Raw genomic sequence first — 25212 nt, 5'->3', positions numbered from 1 at the left:
TAGCAAGATTTTCAAAAAGATAAGTTTTAAAAGCTAGGGCACTGGGCACTGGATCTCAATTCTAAACAGAGAAGGAATGCTACACATGAATTCATGGAATTTGCCTGCTGCCAAAAGTTTGATTTACCCACACTGGTACTATGGGGGAAAGTATTTAAGGGGACTGCCAACCATGCGATCCTGCTTCTTAAATTAGACCCATTCTACAGAAAAGGAAAGTTACCTCACACTCCAGAAAGTTTTTAAGACAAGCCAACTCTGGGCCTAGGACTGTGCAAGGAATTGCAGAAAGGTGTATTTATATAACTCCTGATATGTTAGAGACCAAGACACTAACATACCTGAGTGAAAAGTTAAAACAACCACCCAGATATTTGGTGAATTGAATTTCCCCTGGTTCTCTCTTACTCTGAGCTAATATTTTTTAAAAAATATTTAAATAGGTAGTAAGTACTTGAAATTGGTTTAAAAACTCCAAACTATAGCAAAGAGTATATTAACTAGTAAACCTCCCTCTCATGGCTGAACTAGTTCATCGACAACGACTTTTACCAGTCTCCTATGGTCCTGCCACATAATCCCACGCACATACAAGCACATGCAATCATATACACATATATGTGTACAGACATACAGGTACTGATAGTCTCCTCGATTACCCCTCTTAATATAAATGATAACACAATATAACTTTCTGTTGTTCTCTCTCTTAGTGTTTGTTTCTTTTGGTAACCAATGTATTTTGGAGATTACTTCATCTTTATCATATATTACATTCACCATTTATATTTGGGTATAATTCTGATCCTTCTACATTGTTCAATTAATCTAATTATGTGCCAACATCAAACTTTGAATTACTATAGCTCTGTAGTATGTTTTAATATCTGGCCTGGCTAATTAATACTCCCTCCCCCTGTTTATACTTTTTGAGAATTTTCCTGGCTCTTCTTACATATTTGATTTTCTATATGAACATAAAGATTGCCTAGTTAAGTCCTTACCCCTACCTCAAATTTCAACTTTTAAAAAATTGGGAGTCAGAAGTGATGTGTCTTGGTTTTAGTTTCACAAATCCCACACAGTAGGTACTCAGGTTCAGTCTCCCCATATACTATATTCATATAATATATACCAATTAGCTTAAACTTTACATTTATTAGAATTTTTACTATGTATGAATGTTCACTTTTATCATGTCCTTTAATATTCCTGACCACATCGGGACTGAGCAGGACATTTATCAGGGCTCTCACATTTCAGATGGAGAGAGAGAGAGGCTTATGGACGTGTCCTTGAGACTGGGACCAGGAGGGAAGGGCCCGGACACTCAGCTCAGGGCTCTCCCCACCATACCAAAGGCAGAGAGCACTGTGAGTGTCCAAGAAATATTTTAAAAACAAAGATGGTTTTCGTTTTATCACAATGCTACATTTCAGGGATGCTGGCAAACTATCAAATTATTATACTTTTAATGAATTTCAAAACTTACAGTAATACCAGCAAGGATACAGTGAAATCTGAACTCTCACAAATTGCTGGCGGGTGGGGGTGGCAGGGGGGGTAAACTGGCACAGCCCCTTTAGAAAGCATTTTGAGCAACACATACTGAGGGTCTTCAAGTGCTTTAGAGGAAGAAGAAAACTGCTACTGGGATTTCTGGAAAACCTTCGCTTCCTTCCACTCACGAACGTCCATCCTTTGCTTGGGCTGGGCCCATTTCCTCACTGTCTTCTGAGGGCCTGTCCACACCTCCCTTCTCCTCCCTTCTCCCTCCCCCCCAACTAGACCCTGAACCTTGGGCTGACAAGGACTCACTGAAGGCCCCCCCCACCCCCTCCCCCATTTCCCAGCCTTCTGCATCAGCTTCCAGTCCCCACATGCAACTCCTCCCTTCTCAGTCTGGTAGCTTCTCCTACCTTCTCTGCCACATACCCTGCGGGAGACATGGATTCCTTCTTCTAGGTTACATTTCAAAATTAATAAATACTGCTAAAAATGGAAACTTTTTCAAACAAATCATATCCCCTCACTCATCCCATGGAATTTAAGTAACTTTTCCAGAAACAACAACAAAAATAAGAGATTCTTGGAAACAGTTCTCTTAGAATAATAATACACCTTGATTTAGAATGACCAGAAAATATACTCTATAGAAATTAGTTTTAAGACTGTGAAACTTCTCCACAATTAGGCAAAGTTCTCATTTCTTGTTTGAATCTTCCTATGATTTAGAAAAACTATTTTCTTCTCTTAAATTTTAAAAAAAAGTGTTCACTTCTTTCCCAGGTGAAATAACAAGCTTAGATATAATTTTTTGGGTAAGTTTTTGCTAACATTATTGGTAACAAACAATACTTCATATCAAGTAACTAGGGAGGACAATTTAAAATTGATTTCATTTCCTCCAATGAGCTTGGTTTATTCTTTATTTGAGAAATTTCTGTTGTTCCTATTCTTTTTAGTTCATCTTATATTTTCTCAAAATTAAATCTAATCACTTTAACTGTGCCTAGCCAGCATTCCCACCATGTGTGTGACAGTGGTTGCAAGGGCAAATTTGCTATCTATTTCAGCAAGATGGTCTTTCTTTGGGTGGATCCAGAAAAATATCATAAATAACCTTCAAATTGTTCCAAAGGATGTCATCACTATTGGCAGAGTTGTGACCACAACTTCTGGTAACAAACTCAAAAGATGATGCATTGCTCAAAGCACAAAAAATACCTCTGGAATTTTTGCCAAAATTCCAGCATGTATACCTTTTCCTTTGCCAACTGTGTGAATACTATGATGATGGTTTTGCCGTTGAGATACTTTTAAATGATTTAAATAAGGCTAAAATTTTTATTTTAATTTTTTGAAAATTTAATATACTCCTATTAAATATTTTTATAAAAATATTCACTATTCTAATGTCTAATGCCCATCTAGTTGCCAATATAAAGAATGATGTGCACTTTCCATCTAGACCTACACTTGACAAATACATATACAACTTGACAAATCATAGGAGTTGGCTACTCGTATTTCAGCTACCATGTGCAACTATTGTGGGTACTGTATTAATTTGTGAGTATATCCAGAACCTTCACTTAGTACATGAAGAAAAGGGCTGGATGAGTTACTCTGCCCTTTGTCTTACTTAAGAGCTTCTCTAGCTCAAACCCTCCCCTTTCTTCTACTCAAGCAGTGTCCATCTAAGACTCTGGTGGCAGCATAATCCTCAGACCTTTATAGCATTCAACAGCAAGTGCCTTCTTTGGGGGTTGGGAGGAGTGTAGAATATATATGAAATTTACATATAAAATTTATACAAAATTTTGCAATTCTAACCATTTTTAAATGTATAATTCAGAGGTATTAATTGCATCCACAATATTGTGCAACTATCTTCCCAAATAATTTTTGAGCTTTTCAAACAAATGCTCTATACTTGTTAAACAATAATTCTCCCTCTCCCCTGCCCCTGGAAACTTCTTACTTGCTGTCTCTATGAATTTGGCTGTTCTAGATATTTCACATAAGAGAAACCATACAGTATTTGTCCTTTTGTGACTGGCTCATATCACTTAGCATAATGTCTTCAAGGTTCATCCATATTGTAGCGTGGGGGCAGAACTTCATTCCTTTATATGGCTGTATGTAGAGACCACAATTTATTTATCAGTTCATTAGCCCTTGACTTTTGCTGAAGGCGCAGTGTGGAGAAGTGGGGTCTGAGTGGTGGTTGTTATAGGGGACGTTCCCTGTACAGTGTGCTGCCCCATGAAATGTACTGCCACCGGAGATTCTCGATTACTCCAGCTGTTGTGTTTCCCTTTGTCCCTGAATTCCTGAAGCACCTGCAGTCAGTGAACTTTAACATTTATCTCCAGTGAGTTCCTGTTGCCCTCCCCACAATTAAACTCCGAGCTCCCTTCCTGTCTTCAGGTGTCTGTGCTGGGGGTTCCAGGGAAGGAAATAAGGAGCGGCTCTCAGGGTGCCAGTGACTGGGTCAGGTGGTGGGGGGCTCAGGAAGGGCCATGGTTTTCCTTCCTCTTCTCTCCAGTGTCTCACATGGCACTAACCACACACCAGGAATTCAAAATAACTGCTGATTAATTCGTTGGAGAACGACTTCTTCCCAAAAAATAGGTGAAATGCTCATGACCTTCGTTCTTCCTTGCCCATCAGGGGAATGGACTTCGTTGGCCAGTGAGAAGAAGTGAACCCTCAGGAACAAGAGAGAGGCCTCAGAGAATCTGGTTTCCTGATGATACATGGGGCAGGGGCTTTCTTCTCTTTTTCTTTCCCTTTCCTTATTTCCATCTGCCTGTGGAGCAGAGTCACCACCATCCTTCCAGCTGACAGTGTACATCAGGACACATGTCTGGGCACTAATTTCCCTTTGTTACCATCCTGAGAATTCTTCTGTTTTTCCAAAGGAAAGCAGAATCAGCCTCTCTGTGATGTCTGCTTGAATTCTCCTACAGCTAGAAAACATGTAAAGCGCTATCTTCAAACTGCAGCTGTCCAGTGATTTTACTTGGCCATATAGCACAAAATACTCTATGCTGGGAAATGTATTTCTTAATGACGTGAGAGAAAAGCTCCTCACTGAGAATGCAGACAACTACCATCTGTACTGGAAGTGACGTATTTCATGGCAGTGCATGAAGTTGTTACCTAAGGAGAAAACAGTTCTTCCAAACTGGAAAACAAGATGTCTAGACTCTTCCTCACTGAAGGCCATGCATAAAAATGTGTCTGAAACTACACAGGAGCACATCACTAAGAAAGATACTTCTAGCAGAAAAACTACTTTGTGTCTTGGAGAACACATAAGCATCTAAACAAATAGACATGTCTTAATATCCAAATAATTCTGTTATCTTGGGTTCCTCAAATCTTGTTGTCCAAGTGGTTATTTCTGGTGCCTAAAGTCTTTCAGATGAAAGCTTTCTGAATGGATAGTGATGATTCAGTGCCACCTCTACCATAGTGTGGTTTCATATTTATAACTGTTGTCATTTAAAAACATCTATTAACTATCAACTTTAGTCCTCATTTAAAGTTTTCAGTTTGATAGCTCATAAAATAGCCACATTGACTAAAACCTGACTTCGTCAAGTACCATTACAAACAGTAATTTTCTGTTACAAGGTTACTTCCAGAGCCCAACAGTTGGCTATTGCTCTCCCAGATAAAACAAAAACAAAAACATATGCAAAAAAAATAACTTGCTATCAAGAGGAATTATGAAAACAAGATTGGTTTCTGTGATAAAATAAAACTGTGTGAATTGAATGTTTTATAAATATTATCTAATTTCCTAAATACCACTCTGCAAAATGATCGAAGAGTGATGATAAGAGATCAGCTTTGGAGCCTTGCAACCGATAGCAAATTTCCTTCTACTGGTTGAGTATGTGGAGCTTTGTTCTCGGTGCTGAAATGCTGAGTGTAAGCAAAGGTCAATCAAGGCAACAGGTGCATGTTAGCGCCAATTATGGTTTCAGCATGATGCTAGGAGCTGAGCTTCATTTCTCAATATGCTAAGATTCAGCAGTATGTTTGGTATATAACTCCCCACTGAACATATCCATTTTAAAACAGATACTGCTCATGACGTAGCTTATTTTGCCTTAGATTATAGAGGAATCAATGATAAATGCTGGATGGTAATATTGAACCAACCACATCATTCTTTTTTGCTGACCTGCAGTGATCTATAAGCTGTTTAATCATAGGAGTGGAGTGTCCATTTATACAGGGCACACCAAGTTCAGGGGACCTAAAGCTGATCAAGGAGATTAAAATTGGAAACTTTGTCCACTGGAAACTTGTTCTCTCTTAAGACCATCATTCTGTCCATCTGATCAACCATTCTTCCATCTTTTATGTTGAACTCCAAATAAGCCAAAAAACACTGTACTTCGCTAAGGGAGATGCTAAGATGGTTAAAACATGGGTTACTGGTCTACCTGAGGATAGGTCCTCATTAGGTTTGGATCAGACCAGGAAATACAAAGTATCTTAGAGGAAGTGGGTCAAAGTTTAGGACTTGACTCAAAAGGAGAAAACAGTTCTGAGAAAAGTCAAGGAAATAAGAAAGAGATGGGATCTGGACTCCCAGAGTGCCCTGCATCACCAGGAACTCCCTGGGCCTACATTTACCTGTTTCTTTTCTAGAGAAAGGATTTTTTCATCTAGACTTTGCCTCTAAGAGGAGGATGGGCACTCCAAAGCTGTCTCAAGGTTAAAGTGGGGACAGTGACAAAATTTTCCCAAGCAAGTATGTAAGAAACACTGTTACTAAAATTAGGAAGGACCTCAGAAAGTTTGTTCATATGACATTATATTTTTCTTTCCATTGAGGAGAAATAAAGAAAAATATTCAATTTAGGTTGGAAGAAAGGAGAAATAAAGAAAAATATTCAATTTAGATTGGAAGAAAAATGTGTAACTATGGGATGCTGGAATAACCTGAGAATAGAGATGTCAAGTTAAATTCTTAGGAGATTTTTGGAAACCATAAATTCTCATTTGTCTTGAATAACTTAAGAAAGATCCTGCTAAAATGGACCAAGAGAATGGACCAAAGATCATACTACTGACTACCTTAAAGTATCATCACCAAACAATTTTGTTGAATTATGAATCCTCTTACCTAGGTAGTTGAAATATTAAATTGTCTCATGCGTACAAAATAAGAGGACAATGACTGTCCACTAACAGAAGTTTAGGAATCAGTAAAAGTTGGAGTAGGAAACATCTGTGGGGAAGGGTCCTTCCCTGGCCCACAAGCTGGAAACTTATAATTAAAGTCCATTTGCAATGTACTACATCTTTCATTCTTTCCTTACAACCTAAAGCTTCAAACTTCTCGAAACTCCCGTTCCTGGAAAAGCTTTTGGCAGTCACTTTTGCAACCCACAATTTCTGTGGCTTTTCATCTTTTCACTGTATACTCTTTCGGCATCTAAGCCTCACTGCCCATATGTGGTCAGTGATGCCACCACCACCGGAAGTAAGACAGTCCTCAGCGTGGGCCTGTTTGCCCACACAAGGGCAGAAATGTGGGGCAGGAAAGGAGCCAAGCATTCATGGATCTCAAGATATTGTGAAATTATAAAGTTACACATTTTATACATGTATACATGAGACATTAGGGGATTCTCTAAAGGCTACGAAGACGGCCAATCAATGAGTTTGGGTCTCCATCCCATACTCAGAGGTCAGGTTGAGACCCCTTTTCCAATTCTTAGTAAACAGGCCTTCTTCTTTACTTTTGAATTCTATTAGGATAATAATGATTTTAAAAGATAGCATTCTTTGCATTTTTTTTGGAGCATGTTTTATATTTTAGCACTGTGCTAGGAGCTTTCAAGTGTTATTGCTAAATATTTACTAAAAATTGCTAATTTTTACAAGCGATTAAACTGTAGGCTCCGGCAAGTCATCAGACTCAAAACTCTTGAGAAGCCATCAAAGACAGTAGAATGTTAAATAATGCAAAGAGTATCAGTGAAATTTTTGGTTCATTTAAGACAATCTTTGTATATTATTTATTTAGGATACTAATAATGGTACCACCTTCTAGGTTGTTGTAATGATACACATTTAAAACCCTTAGAAATCTTTAAAAGGGGCCCTATATACATGTGTGTTTGCATGTACACGCACATACATGCACACACACAAATAAGTTATAACTATCTAAAAGACTGTATGTGTGTGTGTGTGTGTGTATTTTTTCTCCTTTTAATAAAGTGCGAACTTAATGCAAATACCGCACCCACATCTCTGGTGCTGACTTTCTAACAGCAGTCCCACCTGTAATGCTTCCCTGAAAAGCATGTCAGTACCATGACTGACTAAATCATGCGAATATGTCTGACACACCCCTGAGACACCTTTCACCTTGATGGAACACAAGGAGTTCCAAATAAATTTTTAGGAGTATAAATGAAGCCGCCCGAGTCTGTTGGAATACATACCTCCAGGCTTGGGAGGACCACGGCCAAGCAGCTTAGAAGTTCTTTCCTTTGCTTACCATAGTTTGTGAACTACGGTACTGAGATCTGTATGATCGTAAGTTGTTTTAAATGCTTCCACATCATTGCAAGCACAATCATGAAATCGAAAAATACTCCTCTACCACTGTATAGAACAGAAGAAGAGCAGTTCTTTGCAAAGCTTGCTTAAGTGAGATAATTTGAGCGTTTAAAACCTTCTTTAAAAACTGTATCAATCATGTCATGCTCTCTTAGCACAACACTGACTTCCTTATTAGCAAATTCACTCTGAGTATTAAGGTTACCCTCGGTGGTGATAGCTGCTAGCCTGTTCCATGGCCAATGAACTCCTAGAAAATGAGTTCAAAACGACGCATCATTTTGTCCCACACTCTTAAAACTTAGCTCTTTAGGATCTCTCTTTAGAAATATGAAACCCCTCAAAACCACTACCACAAATAACCCACATTTTAAATAGCCACCAAGCCACCTGCTTTTCTCCAGAAAACACCATAAGCCTCACAAATTAGTAAAACTATGTAAAGCCTACGAAGTCTCTATCTTTATGATGAGGTTTACTGTTTTGTTTGAGACTCTATTTCTCCTTTTCTGAGAAATGAAAAGTCCCCACCACAGATTCAGTTCAAGGCACAGACTTATTTGCAAAAAAAAAAAAAAAAAACAAAAAAAAAACCTCATAACAGAAGTGGATGCCAAAGAACACTTCTTTGTCACTTTGGTCTTGACTTGGCATAGTGTTTCAGGTGGTATTCATTTGGAATAGAGAGATCGATGACATAACATGTCCAGTCCTCCTCTATAAGTGGCTTTACTCGAAGTGGGTAAGGGCAGACAAATATAAATTCATCTGTCCATAGGCAACCAAAAACATACCAACTCATCTTGGAGTAATTTAACCAATAGAATGATTTAGAGGACAGTGCAGTGGCACCATTTTTGGAAGGTAAAAGCTTAGCAGAAGGAACATAAATCAAAGGTGACTGGCAGGTAAGGGATATATGCAGCCATCAGCCAAACCATGTGCACACTGGCACAGATTCAATAAGATCATTTATAACATTTTCAAGGCAGGAGTACACAAAAGGGGGTCTGGTGCTAACTAAATCCACAGATAGCTTACATGCCACTGAAATAAACACTTCCAGATGCGGTGTACAAAAACCTTTCACAGAAAGAAATGTTTTCTTTCATAAATCTGAAGGAGGGGCTCTTAGTGAGGAGGGGCTCTTAGTGTGGAAGGGCAGAAAGTCTGAAATTGAGACTGAGCTGCTTATAGCCTGGAAGTGCTTGCTGAGGTGGAGCAGTTGTGTAGGCAAGGCTTGGCTGCACACAGCGGGCCTCCACCGAGAAGCAGCCCCGCGATTTCTGTGAAACCAGGGAAAGCACGCGAACAGCGTATCACTCCATCAGTCCTCAAAAATCTGGTGTCAGAGTCAGTGTTGCTCTCCTTCCTTATAATTTCTTTTTTTGGGGGGTGTGTGTGGTGGTAGAGATGATGGGTTCACACAGAGATGAAAACCGCTAATCGAAGTTTAGAAAAATGATGCTTTGCAACTTACACTAGCACAAAGCTATTGCAGGCATGGCTTTCATGATGAAAACATTTTTGAAATCTGGTTATAGTCATCCTTCAGGAATGCATGACCAAATTCATTAATGGCTTAGAAAGTCAATTTGTTCATAAAAAAGGCATAATAATGTGTGGGACTTCCTGGTTATAACACTCCCAGAAGTTCAAACAGAAAGCTAGAATGTCTTTTTTATTTTACTTTATTTTTTAAGTTCAGGTGATCTATGCATTGAGCGCCCCACCCACCCTCCAGAAAGCCCCTTGAAATTAGTTTCTTTGTTGAATCTTTAAACTTAATGCAAATTCTTTGTAAGCAACTGAGCACTTATTCCTGAGAATATTTTTGTCTGTTTTATGCACTGACCTAAGTTATAAATGTGCCATCTTTTATTCTTCTTTCATTTGGGGTCTTGTTCTATTTATTCTTGATGCCAAATACCTCTTGAATAGATTCTATCTTCTCTGGTGCTAATGTTCTGCCTTAGCAGAGACTTCTCGGGCTTCTTGTTTACAATACCTAGTTGGCCTCTGTGCCTATTCTACCCCCCAACCCTAGTCCCTCCTCTACTGAGTTATTTTTCTACTATATGGATCTGGTCATATCAACCCCTTGCTCCCAAACTCTCAAATAGTCCCTTGGTGACTGTATCAGTTGTTAAAAAGAAATTTTCCAAACAAAATCTTCCTCAGAACCCAATGTATATCAGAGATAAAAATTCACCTGTATTACTTAGAGAAAATGCCTTCTTCCTCGCACAATGCCTGCACAATAATCTGGGATTTCTGCAGAGCACGGTTAGGTAAGTGTTGGCCTATATCATAAAGTCTAGCTAAACTGGCTTGGAATTTCGAAGTCCTCAAACTGTCATCACCCCATCTTTGAGGCTTCATCTCCCTTCAAGGTATTCCAGACTCGGTTCCTCAATTCTGCCTGAACAGTCAGACTGCTTTCATACATCTAGCCTCCCCCCATACCCTATTTAATTCCTGCTTAAAAAAAAAAAAAAAGGTTTTATTTATTCATTTGAGAGACAGCACAAGCGGGGGGGGGGGGCGGTGGCCAAGGGAGAGGGAGAAGCAGGCTTCCCACTGAGCAGGGAGCCCAATGCGGGGCTCGATCCCAGGACCCCGAGATCATGACCTGAGCTGAAGGCAGACACTTAACTGACCGAGCCATCCAGGCGCCCCCCTGCTCTTTTTTCTGCCTGAATTATCTTTTCAAAATTCTTACTAATTTCTCTTAGCTCTGTTTCATAAGCTTGGTTCAAAGGTTAATGGCCCCACAAAGCTTCCCTAACTTCCTCAGGCAGATTGTGCTCTCCTTCTCTGTACCTGAAGCACTTTCTCCAAACTTCCAGTTGCAACACCAGTCACATGCACATCTCCTTTGCGGTGTTGGAACACCCAGTTACCTCCATGTTCCATACCCCCACTTCAACAGATTTCTAACACAAAACTTGGGAAGTATTTACTGAATTAATAATTGGAGCTATCAGAGCTTTAGGGGTCTGAGGACATGTTAACACTGGTTCTTCTCCTTCTCAATGGTGAGTAGTTCAATTGTACAAATATGGATTTTGCCAAACGGACTCTTTTTACTTTGTCCAAACTCAGAAGGCAAGTGCTGTCCTTTGTATGTGAAGTATGCTGTCACCCTAGCAGGAAGGTACGTGCTTTGAATTGGTTTTCCAGCAGTGGTGGGTGACAGATGGACTCGTACTAGTACAGAGTCTTGCCTTACCTCCTTATTCTTTTTTTTTTTTTACCTTTAACCATTTGTGAGCTGGTTGTGAGTGAAAGATACTGCTTGCCATCGAAAACTGAGGGTATTTTACCCACATGAGGATCAACCCCTATTATACTGTCTTCTTCAGACAGTGATTCAGAGAAAAGCACAGTAGAGCCTAGGCTGCTTTTCTCTTCTCCTCTCCCTCTCTTTAAAACACTAAAGGCTTGCTTGGATGAGAAGTGCTTGTCAGCTATAACTTACTTATTAGGCTCTTATCTAATTAGTCTAGAATACAGGAATAGGTGTTTTAGGTTAGATCAGGAATGAATAATTAAATCAGAGCCAAAAATGTAGTTTCTAACTTCTCTACTGGAAACTATAAAATCTGCACAAGTGTTTGAATTGGAATTGACAGGAACCTGTAGGCCAGGCTGTGAGCTTCTGGAGCCAGAGAGTCAACTCAAAATGCTCCCTCCCTGGTATTTCCATCAGGGGCACAGCTGCCCAACTGTCACCTTGAATGCACCTGGGCAAATCCAGAGCCTGACACTGGGCTCTGCCCTCATGACCTCTGCCAACTAATCAGCCAAAATATTTCCAGATCTGGAGAGCCTACTCCACATTTTGGGTATATGCCCAGAACTGCAAGTGCACTCCAATCAGGTGGGAGAGCCTATCCAGGTGCCAGGGCAAGCATTAACATCTGACTGACATATGGGCCGTGAATTTTCTCTTCTCACAGCTTGGGGTCATGCAGAGGCAGTGTGTGGGGGTGGAATATTTGATCTGTGCATACATAGCCTAGGGGATTTGGTTTAAATCAAATTATAATTAAAATACCAGTTAGGAAAACAAGGCATAATTATTTTTTTCCTGCATATTTTTTCTACCTTGGATATTACCTTAAATACATGTTGGGTACAATAAAAGCTAGGTATCAGTTTCGTTTTGGGAAGGTGTAAATTTTCCACTTAAAACAATCCACTTATTATGTTGTGGGATTAACACTGCAACTACATCAGTAAATTAAATGACAGTTCAATGATTATATTTGTGAGACTAAAGTCTGTAATACTATTTAGGAAATCATCAAAAAGTAAATCATCTCCAGTTCAACAGGCTCTCATCATGGCTGTGGTAGGGGATTTTTGTCACACTATCAATAAAACAGAACACAAATGTTTCACTTAAACAAAACACACGTATGAATGTTAGACGTTTCTGGCAATGGTCAATAAGCAATGTATTTTAATAAAACCAATGTGCTCTTTTCTAATATTCACACCCAGTCAGATATAAAATATTAATTGAAAATTTAAATGGCATTTTTGCTAGGTGAACAGGAACAACTTAATTTACTGAAGCTGTATGTCTAACTCAATATATAGAATCTTCTTATGTATTCACAGACTTAAAAGAAGATTCTTGCCATTTTTAGAGTATAATTTTTTAAGTTTAGAAATATCTGAGCTGAGGTTAGTTCCTCCCAACTAATCCTTTTGCTGCTTTCATGAATTTATGAGTTAAAAGAATCCTGTGATTTTTTTTTTTAAAAGAAAGAATAATTTCCTTTTGGGAGTCACGCTAAATATTTTCCCACTCTCTCTCCACTCCCTCAGAAGACTGCAAAAACGTAGAAACTACAATAACACATTCAAATCTCAAGATCTGGTCCTTTTAGAATATTCTGCTCAAAGAGTTTCTCTTTGTTGTCAATTATTCCTCTTTTCTTGCATTCATGTTTGAATTCTTCCCCTATTATCCAAGATACAGCCTGCCTTTTACAATAAATAGAGATGAATTAACTTCTTGAACTACTTCAATTTTTAAAAGTCTTTGAAGGACACGAACTTGGAGAAAATACACAGGGCTGGTTAGGGCTCTCACCTTTCATTTCTACTTTGAACATGCCCCCCACCCCCTGGCTACCCCCCGTTAGAGAATACTGGTTTTCTCCTTTTCAAGCTGTGTTCCTGAAAACTCTAGTAGGATTCTTTGAAGGATTTCCAGGGGCCTCATAATGTTTGATTTGAACGTCCATTTATGATTTCTGTGCTACTCAAAATAAAGTTCTGTCATCTCATGTTTTATATTTGAACTTCTTGTAAATGCTTTGTTGATTAGCTTGTCATGTCTTGGAATTTGGGCTTGTTAGTTTTATTTTTTGATATTTAAAGCAGATCAGATAAATATCCCATATACAGCTGTGCAAGTTTGAGTACATCACTTTAGAATCTATACCGCATGCTGAACCAAATTCAAGGTCTTTACTGCTGACATAGAAATAAAGGCAGAAAAAAAGCAAAATGTGTTTGAATGATAACTATTTACTGTAGAGACAAACTAGTTGTTAATGACAGCAGAATTTTCAAATTGGAACTGGACAAGTCCTTATAAACAAATTCGCTGGCTGCCCCAACTTAAGGTATTGCTGTAGATGGAGGGGTTCAAATGAGAGATCTTGTTTTACTTCTCCTCCCTTTCTGCCTAATGATTAAAAAAATTAACTGAACAGCTTTTACAATATAATGGGACTGTGCCACCTCTATCTGGCAATACAGAATTATGATGCTATGCTTACAATAGCAGAAATAGTTTCATTAATGAAGTTCACCAGATGCGGATTCAATGGGCAAAGCAAAATAAATGTGACCCTGAAACTTCAAGTAAATATTTGTCAGAGAAGGGTCGTCAGGTGACCGAGATTTTCTTTATGACATTGAGTTGCTTATCATGTTTTAAGAAACCTTAAAAAATATTTTCCAGAAATCCGTGAAGAATTACCCTGGCTTAGAAATCCATATATTAATCTTCTTTAAACATTACCAATTTAAAAGTGTGAGTACTTGTTAGGTATTGTTAATGAAATAACTTTTTATTTTATTATGTTATGTTAGCCACCATACATCATTAGTTTTTGATGTAATGAAATAACTTTTAAGCAAAAAATTCTAACTATTTTTCTTTTGGGCCAAGACTATTACAGGCCTGTGTAGAACATTAGTAAAAATTGCTAGGATATAATATTAGAATGTCACCTGTAACTTTTTTTTTTTTTAAAGATTTATTTATTTATTTTGAGAGAGTGAGAATGAGAGAGAGAGAGAGAGAGAGCACATGAGAAGGGGGGGAAGGGTTAGAGGGAGAAGCAGGCTCCTTGCTGAGCAGGGAGCCCGATGCGGGCCTCGATCCCGGGACTCCAGGATCATGACCTGAGCCGAAGGCAGTCGCCTAACCAACTGAGCCACCCAGGCGCCCTGTAACTTTGTTTTTGAAACACCCTTCACTTAATGAATGAGATTTTAAGAGTGGATCTTCTAGATATACAGATTTTTTTGAAATATCTTATGAAGAAGCCCTTTTCTACTGGAACATCTTTTAATACCTCTTGGAACACTTGTCTTCTACACAATGTAGTTTGGAAAATATGATCTCATGTTTTCAGGATAAGACCACTTAAGGAGTTAAGAACAGAGACCATTCCGCAAAGAGGAAGTTTAATGAGTAGGATTAGTGAGAATTCACTGAAGACCATTGTCATGGTCCCAAGGAACCACAGAATATTCCTGTCCACAGATAGAGTTCTAGTACTTACTATGTAACTTTAAGCTAGCTACTTCACTTTTCTCTAAATCTCAGTTTTCCTATCTAGCAGGGATAATTAACACTCATCTTGCTGTGTCTTGAGCAAGTGAAAAGCAAGTGAAAAGTTTCTTCTACAATAGTACATAAATTATTATCTGATCAACCAACACTTGTTTCAGATTCTAATGATTTTCTCTGCCAAACTCTTCCAACGACTTTATTCTTACATTTCAAACATTCTCTCCCTAACTAATCCTAAACTGAACATTGTGTTAGTTGAATCATACAAAATTTCTGATAGTCAACTGTTTTTCACCTAGAGAAACTGTAATTTCATATAATTTGACATAATGAATTTCGTCACTGGAATCCCCCTGCCCTATTTCAAAATTAAAAACCACTACATTAGAAGTTTCACAGTGTATTCTAGAGAACATGGACTTTTAGGTTATTCTTATATGATAAATATGATAAATATGTTAATTTATTTCTGCGAATCACTAGCCCACAACTATAAAAAGGTATGTGGCTCCAAGGATAGATTTAACTTCCAAAAAATTTATTGAGAAGACTTTTGCTTCCAGTCAAAAACACAAATATTTAAGACTTCTTACCCAATTTATCCTTGATATTTACATTTGGAAATTATTCTAGTATTTTGTGACATTTCATTTTCCAGTTTGAACAAATAAAATGCCGACAAATCTAATATAATCATGATGTAAGAATTATTCACGAACGTCTCAATCAAAATAGTCAAAGAAATCTGCTATGCCGCTTTTGTTTTTTCAAAGCTTAATGTGAGGAATTCCTAAAGGCAGGTTCACATTTTCCATAGCTCTGTGTCTGTTTCCAACAGTCTTCAAGAACCAAGGATATGAGAGCATCCCTAGCACCCACAAGAGATCTCCCCACATCGAAGTCAGTGGCCAGAGTGGAGGGGCAGTCAACTGAGAGGGAGAGGTTAGATTCCAGGGTCAGCCCTGTTGCTCACTCACAAGGTACCTTTGGGTGACTGCAAAGTTTCTCTGAGGCTGAGACTCACTGGCTTTCACAAGTCTTAGCCAGCTTTAAAATACTGTGTAAGACTGATGAATCACAGACCTGTACCTCTGAAACAAATAATACATTATATGTTAAAAAAAAAAAGAAGAAGATATTAGGAAGGGCAAAATGAAGTGGGGGAAATCGGAGGGAGAGATGAACCATGAGAGACTGTGGACTCTGAGAAACAAACTGAGGGGTTTAGAGGGGAGGGGTGAGTGGGGATGGGTTAGCCTGGTGATGGGTATTAAAGAGGGCACATACTGAATGGAGCACTGGTTAAAGGCAAACAGTGAATCATGGAACACTACATCAAAAAATAAATAAATTAATAAATTAAAAAAAATAAAATGTATTAAGAGAAAAAAAATACTGTGATTCTGTCTGACAATTTAAGGTAGCTGAATGGATACTGAAGCACAACTCGCTTCTAGGGATGCACTGAAGGTATTATATAGGTTAATGACCATGTTTAAATAAGCAACTTTATTGTCTCACTATTCTAGTTCAATAGAAAATCACCTGATAACATGCAAGCTCACAGGGGTTAACACAGTTTTCTAGGTGAGTATCACTCAGGAGAAACTAAAATAGATTTAGGCATTACACACTGGATTATATCATCTCACCCAGTGAACAGTTTCCTTTTTCTGGCTTTCAAAATTATACACCTGATTTTATATCAGCCATCTGGAGCACTTCCCATTGAAAGCTGGGATTGAGCTTCAGAGTAAGTAACCATGGGCACCACCCACTGCTTGTAAATAGTGAGGATCTAGATAAAACACATGTCTGACCTTCTTCTGTATGATAAACCATCAGTACACTGGGTTACTCTTTGGAGTATTTTCCCTAAAAAACATTTCATTCACAAAAATTTTAAATGCTTTTTCCTTCTAAACATGCACAAGTAAATTCTAAGAATATTTTTTAAAAAACCATTACCAAGGCATTTCAATTTTTAGGCTGAGAGAAGAAAATACTCTTCAAACAATTAAATACCAATTCATTTTCTGATAGGACAATTCATTTAAATCTTTTGCTATACCTTTTATTGAGGGGCCCTGATATCCTTCTTAAATTAAGTTCTATTTACCCTTCACTATTCTATATTTTCTTAATTTTCTAACATACCAGCACCACTTTCAGTAAATGAAAAAATTACTAAAGAAATTAAGAAGTCAGTAAAATGAAAAAAAATTTAAAAATTGAGGCATGAACAGACACTTCTCAAAGAAGACATACAAATGGCTGACACATGAAAAAATGTTCAACATCACTAGCCATCAGGGAAATGCAAATCAAAACCACAATGAGATACCACCTTACACCAGTTAGAATGGCAAAAATTAATGAGACAGGAAACAAGTATTGGTGAGGATGTGGAGACAGGGGAACCCTCTTACACTGTTGGTGGGAATGCAAGCTGGTGCAGCCATTCTGGAAAACAGTATGGAGGTTCCTCAATATGTTAAAAATAGAGCTATCCTACGACCCAGCAACTGCACTACTAGGTATTTACCGCAAAGATACAGATGTAGTGAAAAGAAGGGACACATTCACCCCAATGTTCATAGCAGCAATGTCCACAATAGTAGCAATGTCCATATCTGTGGAAGGAGCCGAGATGCCCTTCAACAGAGAAATGGATAAAGAAGATGTGGTCCATATATACAATGGAATATTACTCAGCCATCAGAAAGGACGAATACCCAACTTTTACATCAACATGGATGGGATTGGAGGAGATTATGCTAAGTGAAATAAATCAAGCAGAGAAAGCAATTATATGGTTTCACTCATATGTGGAACATAAGGAATAGCGTGGAGGACCACAGAGGAAGGGAGGGAAAACTGAATGGGAAGAAATCAGAGAGGGAAACAAACCATGAGACACTCTGGACTCTGGGAAACAAACTGACGGTGACAAAAGGGAGAGGGGTGAGGGGATGGGGTAACCATGTGATGGGTATTAAGGAGGACACGTACTGTGATGAGCACCGGGTGGTATATGCAACTAATGAACTGCTGAACACTACATCAAAAAACTAATGATGCACTTATATGTTGGCTAACTGAACATAATAATATGTTAAAAAAAGAAAGCTTCTATCAAACAACATCTTTCTTCATGAAGATAGAACTGTTTTCTAATGTATGTGTGGATGCATAAGGAAAACACCAGATACTCAACTCTGAGAAACAAGTCTAGGTAGAGAGCGACTTTTGCCCAAGGTCTTCCTTTATGAAGATAGAGGCATTTTTTCAAAGGATGTGAGCAAGAAAAAAAGTAAGTTGAGGCAGTAATTTATTTAAAAAATTATCACCAACTTTGATATACTCATCAGTCTGAGATTTTTTCAATAACTTACACAAACATATAAACTTATATAAGTTGAATTTGATGAGGCGTTATAAATTTGAGACCATGCCATTTTTTCCCCTTCAGATTTCTGTTTCATAAGAGCTAGTATGCAAAATCTAGCTCGTATGCAAAAATGGAGTGGCAACTACGTACATTCAGTTACTGAGACCTTATTTTTAAGGTGATAATGTGATAAAAATCCATTAATGTTCTTCAACCATCACCAATCCCCAAAGTAAAAATGAACACATTTATTCTCAGGAACAATCATCTTTAAATGATATTTAAATGTTAATGGTAAAAACCATGAGTCTGATAAGAAATCACATTGTTATTCAAGTTTTAGTTTCCTCTGGGATTACGAAGTAAAGCCTCTGTGTTTTTGTGTGTGTGTCTGTGTGGCTGGGTGGTGGGCGGCGGCTTCTATTTCAGTCTGTTTGTGTTCCTATTTGAGACCTTTTAGAAAATATACTGCAGCTACTACTACTTCCAATATTATTAGTATAATTTATTAAGTGCTTATCACATGTCACCCAAAAAGACAAATTATCCAGTTAAGAAATGGGCAGAAGACACGAATAGGCATCTTTCCAAAGAAGATATCCAGACGGCCAACAGACACATGAAAAGATGCTCAACATCACTCATCGTCAGGGAAATACAAATCAAAACCACAATGAGATACCAGGTCAGAATGGCTAAAATCAGCACCACAGGAAACAGATGCTGGCAAGGCTGCAGAGAAAGGGGAACCTTCTTAGACTGATGGTGGGCATGCAAGCTGGTGCAGCCACTCTGGAAAACATCATGGAGGTTCCTCAGAGAGTTAAAAATAGAACTACCCTATGATCCAGCAATTGCACTACTAGGTATTTACCCAAAAGATAAAAAAATACTGATTCTCAAGGGACACATGCACTGCGATGTTTATAGCAGCATCATCAATAACAGTTAAATTATAGAAAGAGCCCAAATGTTGATGGACTGATGAATGGATAAAGAAGATGTGGTCTATATACACAATGGAATATTACTCAGACATCAAAAAGAATGAGATCTTGCCATTTGCAACAACGTGGATAGCGCCAGAGTGTATTATGCTAAGTGAAACAAGTCAGTCAGAGAAAGCCAAATATCATATAATTTCACTCATGTGTAGAATTTAAGAAACAAAACAGACCAAAAAAAAAAAAAAAAAAAAAAGAGAGAGGCAAACCAGGAAACAGAGTTAACGATAGAGAACAAACTGAGGGTTGCTGGAGGGGTGGTGGCTGGGGGAATGGGTTAACTGGGTGATGGGAATTAAGGAGGGCACTTGTTGGGATGAGCACTGGGTGTTATACATAAGTGATGAATCATTAAATTCTATTCCTGAAACCAATATTACACAGTATGTTAACTAACTAGATTTTAAATAAAAATTTGAAACAAAAATAAGCAAAAAGAGCTTATCACATGTCAAGTTCACAGTACACCTTAAATTCTATCATAAGGTATGTTCTATTATTACCCCCATTTTACAGATGAAACTGAACCATAGAGAGGTTAAGAAACTTCCTTAAGGCTACTTAGCTAGTAGGTGGCAGAGTTGGGATCTAAACCGTGGTCATTTAGCTCTAGGATCAACAGTCAATCACCACACAATATACCTTCTGTAAATACCAGCTACTCTGAGTGCAAGGACAACATAAGATGATGAGTGTCAAAGTCACTTAAGACATCTGAGGATGCATATGTACTCTACAATAATGACTACAAATCACAGATTCTGAAGTGATTTTCAGAATTATAGGAAAAATAAACAATAGGCAAAAAAGTAAGATTAGTTTTTAAAAATGTTTTTCAGTATGTGTATACAGAAAGTCAGGTATATAGGGTTGGGGACAACTGCAAAAGTGTGTTTTAGGGAGCAGATTCTGGAGCTGGGAGTTTTAGCCTTGGTTCCATCATTTAGTCTAATTAATAGCTTAACATCAGAAAAATTACTTCAATCCTTTAGATATGATACTTTCTCTGATCTTCTGCATAGGGCTGAGAATGAATGAGAACACAGAAAAGAAGGCAATCACCAACTAAAAGCATTATGCTAAACATAGCCCTGCTCTAACTGGTTGAGTGGAGATGGTGGTTTACAAGTGTCTCCACCACACGCTCGTCCTCACAGGCAGTGAGCTGATGTTTCAGCTCTCCACCCCTTTCCTCTCTGTACCCCCAGCTACTCTGTGCAAAGAGCCTGTGCTCTTCTTCTCACCTCCACCTAACAAGGCTTCAGTCATTCTTTTCTTCTATCATTTCAACTAATTCCCAAGGTGAAGAACTCACAATTCTTTATGCCATGAATTGCAGTTCTGAAATTGATCAAGTTGTGCTTTTGTATAAAATTATCCCAAAAGTCATAATATGGTAGAAGACAAAAGGATGACTCACTAAAAGCCGATTTTTACTGGTTTATTGTCGATAAGTAATATAGACAATATTGTGTAACCTACTCGTTATTTTAATTCTCCAAATCAATTTCCAGTTACTGGGAATTGCTACATACAAATCAAGTTTGGATATTCTAAATTAGATGTCACATCTATATCTACACCAGACAAGCACTCTACATTTGGAATGACAAGGTACATAGACAATCTCTGCTTCATATAGATAAACCAGTCATTCATGAGTATTTTAGTTAACACAGGAAATGTTATTCTGGAGGTAACTGAGTTCAGCCTTTCTGTATGAAAATTTAGGTCTCAATCTATGAGGCAGTCCACATGCCTCCTCTCTTCTTACAAGTTGCAGCTCAAAGCCTAGGTAGCAAAGAGTCCCTAGTGCAGCATGAAGTATTATCTCCGAGAGTGGGTATCAGGGAACTGGACATCAGCATCCCCCAACATCAGAAGCACCTCCTTAGAGAAAGTTGAAGGTATATCGGAGCCAGGGAAGGGTGGCCATATTGTTAGATATACAGTCTGCAAATCTCTCCCACTTTAAAAAGAATTTTTAACTAATTTAAAAGGCAGATTTATGAAAGGTACAGCATAGGGAATATAGTCAATGATACTATCATGGTGTCGTACGGTGACAGACGGGAGCTACACTTGTGGTGAGCAGAGCATGATATATAGGGAGGTTGAATCACTATGCTGTATGCCTGAAACTAATGTGTGTCAATGATACTTCAATAAAAAAAAGGGGCAGATTCATGTATTGTAATGTATACCATGAAACTGTATCTCCCTGATCATATTAATCATGATATAAAATAGAGTAGGCACATTCAGTCCTGCAGGCTGGGCAAATTAGTATAGCTCTAGGTAATGAAGCAGACCTGTCAAGGTGGGTCCTTTCTGAGGAGTGATAAAAATGTGGGTGCCCCTCTCTGATGATTTTTTTACCATGGGCTGTGTTCTGGTAGTGGCTAAGTGAACATTCTGGGTCATGGTTTATTTGTTCTATTTTTCCAGATCTATTTAAATTAAACATTTAAAAATTTTATCATTATCTTAAAAAATCATATTGATTATATGTTTATTAGATAAAAATTAGCTTAAATTGTATCTGAACTTTAGTTTCAAGTGCATTTTCTGACCATATACCACAATCTTAGATTATCAAAGCAAGCTTACATGAATGCAGAGTACCAGTTAGATATGAGGGTGTGAATACACATAACACGCACATATAAACAACGTCCTCGACCAAGATGGTGAAGTGATCTGTCCAGTGTAGTTAAGTATAAAAAACATGGAAATATGAAGGAGCCACCACCTCCTTTTGAGGAAATATCAAAGACTTTATAATTGGGAGATTTTCCCCTTAAATTAGATACATGTTCCTTTATGTAATTTTATCTATTATTTTAGTTACCATTTTAGGTTCTTTCTCAAAAATCCAGCTTCCCCTTGCTACTCTTTAATTACTTCTAGATTATTATCAACACTGCCTCCTTTTCCTTCCCTCTCCACTCCATTGCCTCAACCTTTTAGTCATTAGTTGGCTCTTAAATATGGACTTGATATATTTAATCCTTTGCTAGAAGACGGTTCTTTCAATTTCGGTTTTTAAATTCTTCCAATCATCTCCTATTTTTCTAAATTTCATCTTTCTTTTGGCTCATCACTAAAAGTAGTCTCGCCTATCATGCAGAAAAAAATAAAACAAGAGATTCTTGATTTCATTCTGCCTTTTCAATTGTAATAATCTAAAAACAGTTATGCAGAAGGATATATTGTTTTCATCAGCAGTATTGAAATCATGTTCTCACAATATAGAAGACAGATTTTAAATACTAAACAAAAGTGAGAATAATAGTTATCATTACAAAAAGCTTCTGGAGACATATATAAAAAGCTCCTGATACACGCTTGCTGTCACAATGAGAATCCATACAATTAACTGCTGAAAATAAAGAATGGAAAGAAAGCATTCCCTTTAACTAAAAAACAGGAAAGAAAAACAGATGATCTAATGTAGAAGAAAAATCATGATTTCTATCAAGAGATCACAGTAAAATCCACTCTCAGGAGAAAACACATAACTTTTTGCACTGATGTATGTATATATGTGTGTGATGTTATACATATCTACTCTGCTTTAGTGTAGTAAAGCACAAGTGAATATGAAGAAACTAAACAGTAAATTCTGCTGTTCCTCAGTCTTAAATCCAACCTCACTTTCTGAAAATCAAACCAATGCCTCATAAACAGAGAAAGACTTGGAGAAAGTTCTATTAACATGAATGAAGATTTTTTAAAAAGGGCCACAAGATGAGCACTTAATTAAAACACACACTTTCTTTAGGCTGTTGAAATATAAAGTCTTTAATTCTCCATTAAAAAAAAAACAACAACAAACCCTGATTATAAGCTTTAAAACCATTTGAAGATGTGAAAGACTATCTGCATTTCAGCCTACTTCAAAGCCGGTAAAGAAATCATTTCTTCTTCTTCCAACTCAGAGTATGTTTAGGAGCAGGACATCTGATAGAAGTGGTATTGCCAATCTAACCAATTTTAAAATATAAAGTGCTTCTAGCAATATTTGGAGACATATAATTTGACAAAAAAGTTTTATAAACCTAAGCTTTGAAAAATAGAAAATATAAGCCCCAGCAAAAAAAAAAAGCGCATCATTGGTAATTGAAAGAAAATAATATTTTGTAGAAAAAAAATCATCCTTCCAAAAAGAGACAAAAATGACTAACTTTTATTTCCCAAGGGAATTATGCCACTTTTATACAACAAAATTACAGTCACCACAAATTGCTTTCAACAATTCCACTGCTTCTTCATTTGACCACTTGAAAATCAAAATTCTTTCAGATTATAAATATAACTTTTTATAACTCTGTTATTACGTACTGTGAATGGGGAAAGGGGGCCAATCTTGTGGCCGTAGCGTCGAACGGCCTCTCTGATGTGGCAGGGCTGGATGGCATCGCTGTGAGCCTCAACACCACAGGCCGCAGTGCTCTGCGACAGAAAAACACATAAATTGTTACTAAATCAAAAACACACAACAGAACTACAGTGTATAAAATATGAAAATAAACTTTTATAAAATGGATGTTCCCCCCCTTTAGGATGCATGTCCCTGCTGCCCTACATGACATTTAAAAAAAGACTCCGTTAACAAATCAAAGATGACTTTTCCGTGACCCCTTTCTAGCAGACCTACCAAATGCAATTTTCATGCCCACAATATTTCACCTAGGCCTGTATGTCAAGGTACAAGAGAATACAGCCACCCATGTGCAGATGAGAAGTGTCGTGGGGGATTGCAGACAGAACCACAGGAAGATTTGTTTTTAAAAAAACACTTAAACATTTATTATTATAAATGTTTCTTGGGAGCTTGTTGAGCATATTTCTGAAATAACTGGAGGGTCATCAATTTTAAAATGAAAAATATAAAATTGCTATATATTTATTTATACTGCCGGAGCTGTCACAGACGATCATTTTAACGTGGTTCCCAATTTTCTAGGTGTCCTCAGGGCAAAAAGAAAATAAAACAAAACCTTTCTATTTTAATCTGCCTCATGTGTAAAAGGCAGGTTTGAAAGTACAAAAAGACCCAAGAAAGAGAAAAACTATTTGTAAAGAGAGTATGGATACCAGCTTAAGAAAGGTGTGTAACATGATTTAAAAAAAAAATTAAAATGTTCAATAGGAATAAGATAGTCTCATGGTTCATTTGCAGACTCTGGTTTCCCAAATACCTGATCTAGATCCTATCAGTTACCAGTCCTGTCAAGTTATGTAATATCTCTGCACTTTGGTTTCCTTATCTGTAAAATTGGGGTAATAATTATAATTGCTTTCTACTGCAGTGGATACCAGATGCCAGTCATTAGCATTAAAGAATCAAGAGAAAGAAACAGTAGTTTGTGTATTACTATAACTGTATTCTAGAAGTCAGTCATAGTCACATAAGGATTATTTGTTTTTCTGATAATTACTATAATTACCACTTACATAATTCCTTGTAGGAATATAACTAGTATGACCTCTATGAAGAGTAATTTGGCAAAATCTTATTAGATGAAAATGCACAACCATTTTGAACCCAATTTCATATCTAAGAATTTATCCTACAGATATATGAAACAGGTACAAAATTTTATATACCTATACATCTATATCTATCATAAGCGTGTGCACACACACACACACACATATACACAGTCACTGCAGAACTATTAGGATTGATGAGCTAAATGTTCATCAGTGAGGGAACACTAAGATAAATTGATACATCCATGTAATGAAACAGAAACTACAGCAACCACCAAAAAGAACAAGGGAGTTCCATACATACTCCTATGGAACTATCTCTAAGATGTACTGTGTGAAAAAACGCAAGGTGTCCAACTGGGTGGTACTATGTTACCATTTATTTTTTAAAA

At 37.5% G+C, this 25212-nt stretch overlaps 1 protein-coding gene across 3 annotated transcripts in view; it reads right to left on the bottom strand.

Annotated features, from left to right (window-relative positions):
- The window catches only part of SUPT3H (SPT3 homolog, SAGA and STAGA complex component), a 548140-nt gene that overhangs the window by 56601 nt on the left and 466327 nt on the right, over positions 1 to 25212 (bottom strand). For all 3 annotated transcript variants that reach the window (XM_028097860.2, XM_088023956.1, XM_028097856.2), the window contains one exon: positions 23666 to 23776. In XM_028097860.2, coding sequence (XP_027953661.2) covers positions 23666 to 23776 — 111 coding nt within the window. The remainder of the gene's footprint in view (positions 1 to 23665; positions 23777 to 25212) is intronic.

Source organism: Eumetopias jubatus, unplaced genomic scaffold (assembly GCF_037043125.1).
Source record: "Eumetopias jubatus isolate StellerSeaLion01/CBP00866 unplaced genomic scaffold, mEumJub1_p1.0 scaffold_6, whole genome shotgun sequence".
NCBI classification, from domain to species: domain Eukaryota; kingdom Metazoa; phylum Chordata; class Mammalia; order Carnivora; family Otariidae; genus Eumetopias; species Eumetopias jubatus.
Note: the sequence above shows the minus strand (reverse complement) of the source record. Positions and strands in the feature narration are given on the sequence as shown.